Consider the following 16,946-nt stretch of genomic DNA (forward strand, 5'->3'; position numbering starts at 1 on the left):
CATTAGTATAGACCCTGGTCTCCCTCCCCTAGTCTGCTAGCCCGAGGAGATCTGAAGCGTATGATATACTCGCTGTTTAACAACACACGCGTAGACAATCGCATATTTCGCTGCACGCTCTTTTCTGAGGACCTCAGAGCTAACCGCAGCCAACGCGCCAAAGGGACCCAAAATATGCCTGGTAGCCATCTTAGAAGTTAAAAGCAGTAGGTAAAAGCAAGTACATATATATCACAGCCTTTCATCTTTAAACGGGTAGTGTGCTATTTTGGACACGTGGTCTGAGACTGGAAGCACAGGGTGTAATCTTACTGGTCTCAATATGCTCTCCCGTGAAATGTATCTCAGTCGGAATGTTTTTACATGTTTGGCATGGCTTGGACACAAGCATTGGTGCTTGTTTTCACTGCTCCCACATGCCAAATACCTAAAAATATTCGGAATGCAAAACATTTCACAGGAGAGCATACTGAGGCTGGTAATCTGTGCTTCCCGTCTCAGAAAAGCACATTTATCATAGTTTTTCAACGTATTTGTGTGTGAGAGAGTGAGACAGTGAGAGAAAAACTGCAGCTAGCATAACACTGCAATGATCAGTGAAATGATGGTCTCTATGTTTACGGTTCATGGTAGACAGAAGACAAATAAGACTAAATGTCCAAAATAGCACACTGTCCCTTTAAAAGGGCGATTCCGTTATCATACTCAATATCAGAACTTAAAACCAGTCACCTCAAAATGTAATTCAAAGGAAGTAAAAAGAATGAAAAAAAAACAAAAAAAAACAGTGACCACAAGTCACCTCAAAATTAAATTCAAAGGAAGTCCAAAATGAAAGAGTCCTCTTCCCCACACTCTATATAGTAGTGATCAATCAATCACTAATCAAAGAAGCGGGTCAAGACCTTCTGGCATCCGTTCATGCCAGCCCGGCTGTGTCCTCCCTGGCTGTGACCTTCATCTTCATCATCGTCACCCTTGTTGGCCCAGCTGGGCTTCAGTGGTGTCAGCTCAGGTGCAATCACATCTCCATCCTGCAGGCACACACAAGTACACACGCACACTAAAGTATTAGATGCAGCCGGTATCAGGGGATGGGGAATGTAATATACGTAACGTGACAGAGCAATTGATTATTTAACGTTAAAGTGATTATTTTTTGCCATATGCAACAAATACAGGTACAGTACATTAGAATTCTCTGTCCTGCTCTTCTCCACAATTGCTTATCAGTTCTAGCTTGGGTAGAGAACTTCGAATCAAACATTCAATACTTCTTCATCCAATGTGAGAGAGGAGATTCCCATACCTGTGGTTTGGAGAAGTTGTTGTCCATGCACCACTGGACAAAGTACCTCTTGGCAGCATCCACACTCCTGTCATCTGTCTTCTTACAGACCACCCTGATCAGCTGCTCTGCAAACCTCTCAGGCAGCAGCTTGGACACCTGGCAGGGAAGACGGCTGCTTTATAAGAACTATTAGTGGAGGTGATTATGTGCGTTTGCACGCCTGCTTGTGTGCATCGGTGTGCGTTCTCTACACTTCCTGCCAGTTGCAGCGCGCATCCAGTTTAAAACCATCGTACTAGCCTACAGGGCAATGAAAGGAATAGCTCCCTCCTACCTCCAGGCCATTATCAACCCCTACAACCCCGCCCCGACCACTACGCTCTGCTACCTCGAGGACGATCGACCCGCTCAGAGTTCGTTTCTGGCCCCGCAGTGGTGGAATGAACTGCCCACTGACAGCAGTCGCTGCCCATCTTTCACCGTAGGCTCAAAACTCACTTCAAGAAATACCGCCCAGACCCTTCCTCTTAAGCACCTATTGATTTTGTGTCTTGCTGCTTGCTTGCTTTCTCCTTGACTTAAGCACTAGATACGCTCTTAATCACTTGTTAGAAAGGAGATGCACTTGTGAGGTCTAGTGAATAGTGGTAAAATGATTACCTACGTTAAATGTAATTATTCAAGTCGTTTTGGATAAAAGCCTCTGCTAATTGATTGTAATGTACTGTAAATGCTTGTGTGTGTATTGCTGGTATGCTAGTAGGTTTCTGTATTTGTTACTGATCTCAGAGATGTTTTAGCAGCATCTTTAACCACAGAGGACCTACAGGAAACAGCATCTTTAACCGCAGAGGAAGTGATAAGTTCCAAAATTGCCCAAATTAATCTTTTTAGATTAGCGCTAGTCCAGGTGCAGGACAAACCAGAGTAGTAAATGAGAAAAAGAGTAGTGTCTGCACACTGGAGCAAATAGGAAATAGACGGATCCCAATAGTTTATTTAAACGTTCCGATCATTGTGACCTTCATCAGAATTTGCAAAACGGGTGCTTTGCTAGAAACCTGCATGTTTCTCCCAAAATACCAGTTTTGCTAATCGTATTGGAAATAAAGCAACCAGCTTTGGACTTGCAAAAGTGAACTTCGGCGTTTCGACTACAACTTTTTTAATGATTTAATTAATTTCAGTAACACTGACAGACCGCTTTTTCACCCTCTGTTTGCATCATAAACACACTGCTCTTTGTGCATTCCACTTCCTGTAACAATAAAGAAATAATCCATGTATAAATCACTTCTGTAACAATAAAGAAATAATCCATGTATAAATCACTGACACTTGAGAAACTCTGCTCATCGGTCCAATGAGTGCCTGTTTCATCTTTCTGTAACCTTTAAGCACAGAAAACTTTTTTTATTTTTTAAAGTGAACAACTCGGGAACTTGCACTATTTGCATATAGTTAGGGCCCGAGCACTGGCGGTGCGAGGCCCTATTGAAACTCGAAGGATTATTAGGGCCCGAGCACTGGCGGTGCGAGGCCCTATTGAATTTCGAAGGATTATTATTAGGGCCCGAGCACTGGCGGTGCGAGGCCCTATTGAAACTCGAAGGATTATTATTCTCCTTCTTCTCCCCAAACAAATGCCTTTTTGGCAGCCTAAACATCGATGAAAACGGATGAAACTTTGCAGATACATCAGTCCCGGTGAAAATCGGATATTTCATTGGTGACGGAAATGGGCGTGGCAAAACGGCTCAAGAGCGCCCCCTGGAAAGTTTAAAATGGCGAGCCCCACCTTTCAGTTTGATGTAGGCTAACGAAATTCGGTGGGCATATGTATTTCATCGAGCCACACTTAAATGTCTCTTGGAGCTATACCCAACATGCAACAGGAAGTCCGCCATTTTGCTCTTAATGTGCCATTTTGTCCTTGTTTTGACCATTTCCATGCCTCGTACTTCGACGAACTCCTCCTACAGAATTCATCCGATCAACTTCATATCGGGTCAGCTTCATCTTAAGACCTTTGTGATCAAAAGTTATCAAAAAAATTGAGTTTTCACCAAACACCCTTGCCGTGGCGCCCCGCCAAAGTTTGACATTTCGCCATAAAACACAAAGTCCTCATAACTCCTCCATACATTATCCAATTTGTCCGATATATCTCACGCTTCATGACGGTTCTGTCCTGAACACATCTATGTGTCAGTATTGCGTCAATCTTATAGCGCCACCTATTGGTGAAACAGGAAGTCCTCATAACTCCTCCATACATTATCCAATTTGTCCGATATATCTCACGCTTCATGACGGCTCTGTCCTGAACACATCTAGGTGTCAGTATTGCGTCAAACTTATAGCGCCACCTATTGGTGAAACAGGAAGTCCTCATAACTCCTCCATACATTATCCAATTTGTCCGATATATCTCACGTTTCATGACGGCTCTGTCCTGAACACATCTAGGTGTCAGTATTGCGTCAAACTTATAGCGCCACCTATTGGTGAAACAGGAAGTCCTCATAACTCCTCCATACATTATCCAATTTGTCCGATATATCTCACGTTTCATGACGGCTCTGTCCTGAACACATCTAGGTGTCAGTATTGCGTCAAACTTATAGCTCCACCTATTGGTGAAACAGGAAGTCCTCATAACTCCTCCATACATTATCCAATTTGTCCGATATATCTCACGCTTCATGACGGTTCTGTCCTGAACACATCTATGTGTCAGTTTTGCGACATGCTTATAGCGCCACCTATTGGTGAAACAGGAAGTCCTCATAACTCCTCCATACATTATAATTTGTCCGATATATCTCACGCTTCATGACGGTTCTGTCCTGAACACATCTATGTTTCAGTATTGCGTCATACTTATAGCGCCACCTATTGGTGAAACAGGAAGTCCTCATAACTCCTCCAGACATTATCCAATTTGTCCGATATAGCTCACGCTTCATGACGGTTCTGTCCTGAACACATCTATGTGTCAGTATTTCGTCATACTTATAGCGCCACCTATTGGTGAAACAGGAAGTCCTCATAACTCTTGCATACATTATCCGATTTGAACCAAATTGCTGACGCTTCGTGAAGGTCACCTTCTGAACACATCTATGCGTCGGTATTGAGTCACACTTACAGCGCCACCTACTGGTGAAACAGGAAGTACTCATAACTCCTATATATGTTATCCGATTTACTCCAAATTGCTCATGCTTGATGAAGGTCGCATCTTGAACACTTCTGTAAATCAGTATTGCGGCATACCTACAGCGCCACCTGCTGGTGAAACAGGAAGTCCTCACAACTCCTCCATACATTATCCAATTTGTCCGATATAGCTCACGCTTCATGACGGTTCTGTCCTGAACACATCTATGTGTCAGTATTGCGTCATACGTATAGCGCCACCTATTGGTGAAACAGGAAGTCCTCATAACTCCTGCATACATCATCCGATTTGCACCAAATTGCTGACGCTTCATGAAGGTGGCCTTCTGAACCCATCTATGTGTCGGTATTGAGTCACACTTACAGCGTCACCTACTGGTGAAACAGGAAGTCCTCATAACTCCTACATACGTTATCCGATTTACTCAACATTTCTCACGCTTCATCAAGGTACCGTCCTGAACACATCTATGCTTCGGTATTGAGTCACGCCTAGAGCGCCACCTACTGGTGACAGGAAGTTTCTCTAAGTACTGCACACCGAAATAGCACAGCCTTTAACGGCGCAGCACCCCGACACGCGTGGGGTGCGAGGGCCCGCTCACTGCTGCTCGCAGCACTAGTTAGGGCCCGAGCACTGGCGGTGCGAGGCCCTATTGAAACTCGAAGGATTATTATTATTATTCTACCTTCTTGTTCTTCTCCCCAAACAAATGCCTTTTTGGCGGCCTAAACATCGATGAAAACGGATGAAACTTTGCAGATACGTCAGTCCCGGGGAAAAATTTGATAATTCATGGGTCACGGAAATAAGCGTGGCAAAACGGCTCAAGAGCGCCCCCTGGAAAATTTAAAATGGCAAGCCCCACCTTCCAGTTTGATGTAGGCAAACGAAATTCGGTGGGCATATGTATTTCATCGAGCCACACTAAAATGTCTCTTGGAGCTATACCCAACATGCAACAGGAAGTCCGCCATTTTGCTTTTTATGTGCCATTTTGTCCTTGTTTTGACCATTTCCATGCCTCGTACTTCAACGAACTCCTCCTACAGATTTTATCCGATCAACTTCATATCCGGTCAGCTTCATCTTAAGACCTTTGTGATCAAAAGTTATCAAGACAATTGAGTTTTCACCAAACACCCTTGCCGTGGCGCCCCGCCAAAGTTTGACATTTCGCCATAAAACACGAAGTCCTCATAACTCCTCCATACATTATCCAATTGGTCCGATATATCTCACGCTTCATGAAGGTTCTGTCCTGAACACATCTATGTGTCAGTATTGCATCATACTTATAGCGCCACCTATTGGTGAAACATGAAGTCCTCATTACTCCTACATACATTATCCAATTTGTCCGATATATTTCACGCTTCATGACGGTTCTGTCCTGAACACATCTATGTGTCAGTATTGCGTCATACTTATAGCGCCACCTATTGGTGAAACAGGAAGTCCTCATAACTCCTGCATACATCATCCGATTTGCACCAAATTGCTGACGCTTCATGAAGGTCACCTTCTGAACACATCTATGCGTCGGTATTGAGTTACACTTACAGCGCCACCTACTGGTGAAACAGGAAGTACTCATAACTCCTACATACATTATCCGATTTACTCCAAATTGCTCATGCTTGATGAAGGTCGCATCTTGAACACATCTGTAGGTCAGTATTGCGTCATACCTACAGCGCCACCTACTGCTTACAGGAAGTCCTCATAACTCCTACATACTTTGTCCGATTTACACAACATTTCTCACGCTTCATCAAGGTACCGTCCTGAACACATCTATGCGTCGGTATTGAGTCACGCTTAGAGCGCCACCTACTGGTGACAGGAAGTTTCTGTCAGTACTGGACACCGAAATAGCACACCCTTTAACGGCGCCACACCCCGACCCGCGTGGGGTGCGAGGGCCCGCTCACTGCTGCTCGCAGCACTAGTTAGGGCCCGAGCACTGGCGGTGCGAGGCCCTATTGTATTTCGAAGGATTATTAGGGCCCGAGCACTGGCGGTGCGAGGCCCTATTGTATTTCGAAGGATTATTATTAGGGCCCGAGCACTGGCGGTGCGAGGCCCTATTGAATTTCGAAGGATTATTATTCTCCTTCTTCTTCTCCCCAAACAAATGCCTTTTTGGCGGCCTAAACATCGATGAAAACGGATGAAACTTTGCAGATACATCAGACCCTGTGAAAAACGGATATTTCATTGGTGACGGAAATGGGCGTGGCAAAACGGCTCAAGAGCGCCCCCTGGAAAGTTTAAAATGGCGAGCCCCACCTTTCAGTTTGATGTAGGCGAACGAAATTCGGTGGGCATATGTATTTCATCGAGCCACACTTAAATGTCTCTTGGAGCTATACCCAACATGCAACAGGAAGTCCGCCATTTTGCTCTTAATGTGCCATTTTGTCCTTGTTTTGACCATTTCCATTCCTCGTACTTCGACGAACTCCTCCTACAGATTTCATCCGATCAACTTCATATCGGGTCAGCTTCATCTTAAGACCTTTGTGATCAAAAGTTATCAAAAAAATTGAGTTTTCACCAAACACCCTTGCCGTGGCGCCCCGCCAAAGTTTGACATTTCGCCATAAAACACGAAGTCCTCATAACTCCTCCATACATTATCCAATTTGTCCGATATATCTCACGCTTCATGACGGTTCTGTCCTGAACACATCTATGTGTCAGTATTGCGTCATACTTATAGCGCCACCTATTGGTGAAACAGGAAGTCCTCATAACTCCTCCATACATTATCCAATTTGTCCGATATATCTCACGCTTCATGACGGTTCTGTCCTGAACACATCTATGTTTCAGTATTGCGTCATACTTATAGCGCCACCTATTGGTGAAACAGGAAGTCCTCATAACTCCTCCATACATTATCCAATTTGTCCGATATAGCACACGCTTCATGACGGTTCTGTCCTGAACACATCTATGTGTCAGTATTGCGTCATACGAATAGCGCCACCTATTGGTGAAACAGGAAGTCCTCATAACCCCTGCATACATCATCCGATTTGCACCAAATTGCTGACGCTTCATGAAGGTGGCCTTCTGAACCCATCTATGTGTCGGTATTGAGTCACACTTACAGCGCCACCTACTGGTGAAACAGGAAGTCCTCATAACTCCTACATACGTTATCCGATTTACTCAACATTTCTCACGCTTCATCAAGGTACCGTCCTGAACACATCTATGCTTCGGTATTGAGTCACGCCTAGAGCGCCACCTACTGGTGACAGGAAGTTTCTCTCAGTACTGCACACCGAAATAGCACAGCCTTTAACGGCGCAGCACCCCGACACGCATGGGGTGCGAGGGCCCGCTCACTGCTGCTCGCAGCCCTAGTTATTCTTGTTCTTCTCCCCAAACAAATGCCTTTTTGGCGGCCTAAACATCGATGAAAACGGATGAAACTTTGCAGATACGTCAGTCCCGGTGAAAAATTTGATAATTCATGGGTGACCGAAATGGGCGTGGCAAAACGGCTCAAGAGCGCCCCCTGGAAAAATTAAAATGGCGAGCCCCACCTTTCAGTTTGATGTAGGCGAACGAAAATCGGTGGGAATAAGTATTTCATCGAGACACACTAAAATGTCTCTTGGACCTATACCCAACATCGAACAGGAAGTCAGCCATTTTGCTTTTAATGTGCCATTTTGTCCTTGTTTTGACCATTTCCATGCCTCGTACTTCGACGAACTCCTCCTCCAGATTTTATCCGATCAACTTGATGTTCGGTGAGCTTCATCTTAAGACCTTTGTGATCAAAAGTTATCAAAAAAAATGAGTTTTCACCACACACCCTTGCCGTGGCGCCCCGCCAAAGTTTGACATTTCGCCATAAAACACGAAGTCCTCATAACTCCTCCATACATTATCCAATTTGTCCCATATATCTCACGCTTCATGACGGTTCTGTCCTGAACACATCTATGTGTCAGTATTGCATCATACTTATAGCGCCACCTATTGGTGAAACAGGAAGTCCTCATAACTCCTCCATACATTATCCAATTCGTCCGATATATCTCACGCTTCATGACGGTTCTGTCCTGAACACATCTATGTGTCAGTATTGCATCATACTTATAGCGCCACCTATTGGTGAAACAGGAAGTCCTCATAACTCCTCCATACATTATCCAATTCGTCCGATATATCTCACGCTTCATGAAGGTTCTGTCCTGAACACATCTATGTGTCAGTATTGCGTCATACTTATAGCGCCACCTATTGGTAAACCAGGAAGTCCTCATAACTCCTCCATACATTATCCGATTTGTCCGATATATCTCACGCTTCATGACGGTTCTGTCCTGAACACAACTATGTGTCAGTATTGCGTCATACTTATAGCGCCACCTATTGGTGAAACAGGAAGTCCTCATAACTCCTCCATACATTATCCGATTTGTCCGATTTATCTCACGCTTCATGACGGTTCTGTCCTGAACACATCTATGTGTCAGTATTGCGTCATACTTATAGCGCCACCTATTGGTGAAACAGGAAGTCCTCATAACTCCTGCATACATCATCCGATTTGCACCAAATTGCTGACGCTTCATGAAGGTCACCTTCTGAACACATCTATGCGTCGGTATTGAGTTACACTTACAGCGCCACCTACTGGTGAAACAGGAAGTCCTCATAACTCCTACATACGTTATCCGATTTACTCAACATTTCTCACGCTTCATCAAGGTACCGTCCTGAACACATCTACGCTTCGGTATTGAGTCACGCTTAGAGCGCCACCTACTGGTGACAGGAAGTTTCTCTCAGTACTGGACACCGAAATAGCACAGCCTTTAACGGCGCCACACCCCGACACGCGTGGGGTGCGAGGGCCCGCTCAATGCTGCTCGCAGCCCTAGTTAGGGCCCGAGCACTGGCGGTGCGAGGCCCTATTGAAACTCGAAGGATTATTATTATTCTCCTTATTCTCCTTCTTCTCCTTCTTCTTCCGAAACAAATGCCTTTTTGGCGGCCTAAACATCAATGAAAACGGATGAAACTTTGCAGATACATCAGTCCCGGTGAAAATCGGATATATCATTGGTGACGGAAATGGGCGTGGCAAAACGGCTCAAGAGCGCCCCCTGGAAAGTTTAAAATGGCGAGCCCCACCTTTCAGTTTGATGTAGGCGAACGAAATTCGGAGGGCATATGTATTTCATCGAGACACACTAAAATGTCTCTTGAAACTATACCCAACATGCAACAGGAAGTCCGCCATTTTGCTCTTAATGTGCCATTTTGTCCTTGTTTTGACCATTTCCATGCCTCGTACTTCGACGAACTCCTCCTACAGATTTCATCCGATCAACTTCATATCGGGTCAGCTTCATCTTAAGACCTTTGTGATCAAAAGTTATCAAAAAAATTGAGTTTTCACCAAACACCCTTGCCGTGGCGCCCCGCCAAAGTTTGACATTTCGCCATAAAACACGAAGTCCTCATAACTCCTCCATACATTATCCAATTTGTCCGATATATCTCACGCTTCATGACGGTTCTGTCCTGAACACATCTATGTGTCAGTATTGCATCATACTTATAGCGCCACCTATTGGTGAAACAGGAAGTCCTCATAACTCCTCCATACATTATCCGATTTGTCCGATATATCTCACGCTTCATGACGGTTCTGTCCTGAACACATCTATGTGTCAGTATTGCGTCATACTTATAGCGCCACCTATTGGTGAAACAGGAAGTCCTCATAACTCCTCCATACATTATCCGATTTGTCTGATATATCTCACGCTTCATGACGGTTCTGTCCTGAACACATCTATGTGTCAGTATTGCGTCATACTTATAGCGCCACCTATTGGTGAAACAGGAAGTCCTCATAACTCCTCCATACATTATCCGATTTGTCCGATTTATCTCACGCTTCATGACGGTTCTGTCCTGAACACATCTATGTGTCAGTATTGCGTCATACTTATAGCGCCACCTATTGGTGAAACAGGAAGTCCTCATAACTCCTGCATACATTATCCGATTTGCACCAAATTGCTGACGCTTCATGAAGGTCACCTTCTGAACACATCTATGCGTCGGTATTGAGTTACACTTACAGCGCCACCTACTGGTGAAACAGGAAGTACTCATAACTCCTACATACATTATCCGATTTACTCCAAATTGCTCACGCTTGATGAAGGTCGCATCTTGAACACATCTGTAGGTCAGTATTGCGTCATACCTACAGCGCCACCTACTGCTTACAGGAAGTCCTCATAACTCCTACATACTTTGTCCGATTTACACAACATTTCTCACGCTTCATCAAGGTACCGTCCTGAACACATCCATGCGTCGGTATTGAGTCACGCTTAGAGCGCCACCTACTGGTGACAGGAAGTTTCTGTCAGTACTGGACACCGAAATAGCACACCCTTTAACGGCGCCACACCCCGACACGCGTGGGGTGCGAGGGCCCGCTCACTGCTGCTCGCAGCCCTAGTTATTATTATTCTTCTCCTTCTTCCGAAACAAATGCCTTTTTGGCGGCCTAAACATCGATGAAAACGGATGAAACTTTGCAGATACGTCAGTCCCGGTGAAAAATTTGATAATTCATGGGTGCCGGAAATAGGCGTGGCAAAACGGCTCAAGAGCGCCCCCTGGAAAATTTAAAATGGCGAGCCCCACCTTTCAGTTTGATGTAGGCGAACGAAATTCGGAGGGCATATGTATTTCATCGAGCCACACTTAAATGTCTCTTGGAGCTATACCCAACATGCAACAGGAAGTCCGCCATTTTGCTCTTAATGTGCCATTTTGTCCTTGTTTTGACCATTTCCATGCCTCGTACTTCGACGAACTCCTCCTACAGATTTCATCCGATCAACTTCATATCGGGTCAGCTTCATCTTAAGACCTTTGTGATCAAAAGTTATCAAAAAAAATGAGTTTTCACTAAACACCCTTGCCGTGGCGCCCCGCCAAAGTTTGACATTTCGCCATAAAACACGATGTCCTCATAACTCCTCCATACATTATCGGATTTGTCCGATATATCTCACGCTTCATGACAGTTCTGTCCTGAACACATCTATGTGTCAGTATTGCGTCATACTTATTGCGCCACCTATTGGTGAAACAGGAAGTCCTCATAACTCCTACATACATTATCCAATTCGTCCGATATATCTCACGCTTCATGACGGTTCTGTCCTGAACACATCTATGTGTCAGTATTGCATCATACTTATAGCGCCACCTATTGGTGAAACAGGAAGTCCCCATAACTCCTCCATACATTATCGGATTTGTCCGATATATCTCACGCTTCATGAGGGTTCTGTCCTGAACACATCTATGTGTCAGTATTGCGTCATACTTATAGCGCCACCTATTGGTGAAACAGGAAGTCCTCATAACTCCTACATACATTATCCAATTCGTCCGATATATCTCACGCTTCATGACTGTTCTGTCCTGAACACATCTATGTGTCAGTATTGCATCATACTTATAGCGCCACCTATTGGTGAAACAGGAAGTCCTCATAACTCCTCCATACATTATCCGATTTGTCCGATTTATCTCACGCTTCATGACGGTTCTGTCCTGAACACATCTATGTGTCAGTATTGCTTCATACTTATAGCGCCACCTATTGGTGAAACAGGAAGTCCTCATAACTCCTGCATACATCATCCGATTTGCACCAAATTGCTGACGCTTCATGAAGGTCACCTTCTGAACACATCTATGCGTCGGTATTGAGTTACACTTACAGTGCCACCTACTGGTGAAACAGGAAGTACTCATAACTCCTACATACATTATCCGATTTACTCCAAATTGCTCATGCTTGATGAAGGTCGCATCTTGAACACATCTGTAGGTCAGTATTGCGTCATACCTACAGCGCCACCTACTGCTTACAGGAAGTCCTCATAACTCCTACATACTTTGTCCGATTTACACAACATTTCTCACGCTTCATCAAGGTACTGTCCTGAACACATCTATGCTTTGGTATTGAGTCACGCTTAGAGCGCCACCTACTGGTGACAGGAAGTTTCTGTCAGTACTGGACACCGAAATAGCACACCCTTTAACGGCGCCACACCCCGACCCGCGTGGGGTGCGAGGGCCCGCTCACTGCTGCTCGCAGCACTAGTTATTATTAGGGCCCGAGCACTGGCGGTGCGAGGCCCTATTGTATTTCGAAAGATTATTATTCTACCTTCTTGTTCTACCTTCTCCTTCTTCTTCTCCCCAAACAAATGCCTTTTTGGCGGCCTAAACATCGATGAAAACGGATGAAACTTTGCAGATACGTCAGTCCCGGTGAAAAATTTGATAATTCATGGGTGACGGAAATGGGCGTGGCAAAACGGCTCAAGAGCGCCCCCTGGAAAGTTTAAAATGGCGAGCCCCACCTTTCAGTTTGATGTAGGCGAACGAAATTCGGAGGGCATATGTATTTCATCGAGCCACACTAAAATGTCTCTTAGAGCTGTACCCAACATGCAACAGGAAGGCCGCCATTTTGCTTTTAATGTGCCATTTTGTCCTTGTTTTGACCATTTCCATGCCTCGTATTTCAACGAACTCCTCCTACAGATTTCATCCGATCAACTTCATACTCGGTCAGCTTCATCTTAAGCCCTTTGTGATCAAAAGTTATCAAGAAAATTGAGTTTTCACCAAACACCCTTGCCGTGGCGCCCCGCCAAAGTTTGACATTTCGCCATAAAACACTATGTCCTCATAACTTCTCCATACATTATCCGATTTGTCCGATATATCTCACGCTTCATGACGGTTCTGTCCTGAACACATCTATGTGTCAGTATTGCGTCATACTTATAGCGCCACCTATTGGTGAAACAGGAAGTCCTCATAACTCCTCCATACATTATCCAATTTGTCCGATATATCTCACGCTTCATGACGGTTCTGTCCTGAACACATCTATGTGTCAGTATTGCGTCATACTTATAGCGCCACCTATTGGTGAAACAGGAAGTACTCATAACTCCTCCATACATTATCCAATTTGTCCGATATATCTCACGCTTCATGACGGTTCTGTCCTGAACACATCTATGTGTCAGTATTGCGTCATACTTATAGCGCCACCTATTGGTGAAACAGGAAGTCCTCATAACTCCTCCATACATTATCCAATTTGTCCGATATATCTCACGCTTCATGACGGTTCTGTCCTGAACACATCTATGTGTCAGTATTGCGTCATACTTATAGCGCCACCTATTGGTGAAACAGGAAGTCCTCATAACTCCTCCATACATTATCCAATTTGTCCGATATATCTCACGCTTCATGACGGTTCTGTCCTGAACACATCTATGTGTCAGTATTGCGTCATACTTATAGCGCCACCTATTGGTGAAACAGGAAGTCCTCATAACTCCTCCATACATTATCCAATTTGTCCGATATATCTCACGCTTCATGACGGTTCTGTCCTGAACACATCTATGTGTCAGTATTGCGTCATACTTATAGCGCCACCTATTGGTGAAACAGGAAGTCCTCATAACTCCTCCATACATTATCCAATTTGTCCGATATATCTCACGCTTCATGACGGTTCTGTCCTGAACACATCTATGTGTCAGTATTGCGTCATACTTATAGCGCCACCTATTGGTGAAACAGGAAGTCCTCATAACTCCTACATACATTATCCAATTCGTCCGATATATCTCACGCTTCATGACGGTTCTGTCCTGAACACATCTGTGTCAGTATTGCGTCATACTTATAGCGCCACCTATTGGTGAAACAGTACGTCCTCATAACTCCTCCATACATTATCCGATTTGTCCGATATATCTCACGCTTCATGAGGGTTCTGTCCTGAACACATCTATGTGTCAGTATTGCGTCATACTTATAGCGCCACCTATTGGTGAAACAGGAAGTCCCCATAACTCCTCCATACATTATCGGATTTGTCCGATATATCTCACGCTTCATGAGGGTTCTGTCCTGAACACATCTATGTGTCAGTATTGCGTCATACTTATAGCGCCACCTATTGGTGTAACAGGAAGTCCTCATAACTCCTCCATACATTATCCAATTTGTCCGATATATCTCACGCTTCATGACGGTTCGGTCCTGAACAGATCTATGTGTCAGTATTGCGTCATACGTATAGCGCCACCTATTGGTGAAACAGGAAGTCCTCATAACTCCTGCATACATCATCCGACTTGCAACAAATTGCTGACGCTTCATGAAGGTGGTCTTCTGAACCCATCTATGTGTCGGTATTGAGTCACACTTACAGCGCCACCTACTGGTGAAACAGGAAGTCCTCATAACTCCTACATACGTTATCCGATTAACTCAACATTTCTCACGCTTCATCAAGGTACCGTCCTGAACACATCTATGCTTCGGTATTGATTCACGCCTAGAGCGCCACCTACTGGTGACAGGAAGTTTCTCTAAGTACTGCACACCGAAATAGCACAGCCTTTAACGGCGCAGCACCCCGACACGCGTGGGGTGCGAGGGCCCGCTCACTGCTGCTCGCAGCACTAGTTATTATTCTACCTTCTTCTTCTCCCCAAACAAATGCCTTTTTGGCGGCCTAAACATCGATGAAAACGGATGAAACTTTGCAGATACATCAGTCCTGGTGAAAATCGGATATTTCATTGGTGACGGAAATGGGCGTGGCAAAACGGCTCAAGAGCGCCCCCTGGAAAGTTTAAAATGGCGAGCCCCACCTTTCAGTTGGATGTAGGCGAACGAAATTTGGTGGGCATATGTATTTCATCGAGCCACACTTAAATGTCTCTTGGAGCTATACCCAACATGCAACAGGAAGTCCGCCATTTTGCTCTTTATGTGCCATTTTGTCCTTGTTTTTACCATTTCCATGCCTCGTACTTCGACGAACTCCTCCTACAGATTTCATCCGATCAACTTCATATCGGGTCAGCTTCATCTTAAGACCTTTGTGATCAAAAGTTATCAAAAAAATTGAGTTTTCACCAAACACCCTTGCCGTGGCGCCCCGCCAAAGTTTGACATTTCGCCATAAAACACGAAGTCCTCATAACTCCTACATACATTATCCAATTTGTCCGATATATCTCACGCTTCATGACCGTTCTGTCCTGAACACATCTATGTGTCAGTATTGCGTCATACTTATAGCGCCACCTATTGGTGAAACAGGAAGTCCTCATAACTCCTCCATACATTATCCAATTTGTCCGATATATCTCACGCTTCATGACGGTTCTGTCCTGAACACATCTATGTGTCAGTATTGCGTCATACTTATAGCGCCACCTATTGGTGAAACAGGAAGTCCTCATAACTCCTCCATACATTATCCAATTTGTCCGATATATCTCACGCTTCATGACGGTTCTGTCCTGAACACATCTATGTGTCAGTATTGCGTCATACTTATAGCGCCACCTATTGGTGAAACAGGAAGTCCTCATAACTCCTCCATACATTATCCAATTTGTCCGATATATCTCACGCTTCATGACGGTTCTGTCCTGAACACATCTATGTGTCAGTATTGCGTCATACTTATAGCGCCACCTATTGGTGAAACAGGAAGTCCTCATAACTCCTCCATACATTATCCAATTTGTCCGATATATCTCACGCTTCATGACGGTTCTGTCCTGAACACATCTATGTGTCAGTATTGCGTCATACTTATAGCGCCACCTATTGGTGAAACAGGAAGTCCTCATAACTCCTGCATACATCATCCCATTTGCACCAAATTGCTGGTGCTTCATGAAGGTCACCTTCTGAACACATCTATGCATCCGTATTGAGTCACACTTACAGCGCCACCTACTGGTGAAACAGGAAGTTCTCATAACGCCTACATATGTTATCCGATTTACGCCAAATTGCTCTGGGTTGATGAAGGTCACGTCCTGAACACATCTCTAGGTCAGTATTGAGTCATACTTATAGCGCCGCCTACAGGTCAAGCAGGAAGTCATCATAACTCCTACATACATTATCGGATTTACTCAACATTTCTCATGCTTCATTAAGGTACTGTCCTGAACACATCTATGCATCGGTATTGAGTCACGCTTAGAGCGCCACCTACTGGTGACAGGAAGTTTCTCTCAGTACTGGACACCGAAATAGCACAGCCTTTAACGGCGCCGCACCCTGTCACGCGTGGGGTGCGAGGGCCCGCTCAATGCTGCTCGCAGCCCTAGTTATTATTATTCTCCTTCTTCCAAAACAAATGCCTTTTTGGCGGCCTAAACATCGATGAAAACGGATAATACTTTGCAGATACGTCAGTCCCGGTGAAAAATTTGATAATTCACGGGTGACAGAAATGGGCGTGGCAAAACGGCTCAAGAGCGCCCCCTGGAAAGTTTAAAACGGCGAGCCCCACCTTTCAGTTTGATGTAGACGAACGAAATTCGGTGG

The 16,946-nt window shown here is 44.7% G+C and overlaps 1 protein-coding gene across 1 annotated transcript in view; it reads right to left on the reverse strand.

Annotated features, from left to right (window-relative positions):
* samhd1 (SAM domain and HD domain 1) overlaps positions 1-16,946 on the reverse strand; it is a 34,574-nt gene that overhangs the window by 78 nt on the left and 17,550 nt on the right. Inside the window, exons 15-16 of the mRNA XM_084445616.1 lie at positions 1,310-1,447; positions 1-1,034 (exon numbers count right to left, since the gene is read on the reverse strand). The exon at positions 1-1,034 is cut by the window's left edge and continues 78 nt beyond it. Of these exons, the coding sequence (XP_084301742.1) occupies positions 882-1,034; positions 1,310-1,447 (291 nt within the window). The 3' untranslated portion in view covers positions 1-881. The remainder of the gene's footprint in view (positions 1,035-1,309; positions 1,448-16,946) is intronic.

This window comes from Borostomias antarcticus (genome assembly GCF_949987555.1).
Source record: "Borostomias antarcticus genome assembly, chromosome: 11".
Lineage (NCBI taxonomy): Eukaryota > Metazoa > Chordata > Actinopteri > Stomiiformes > Stomiidae > Borostomias > Borostomias antarcticus.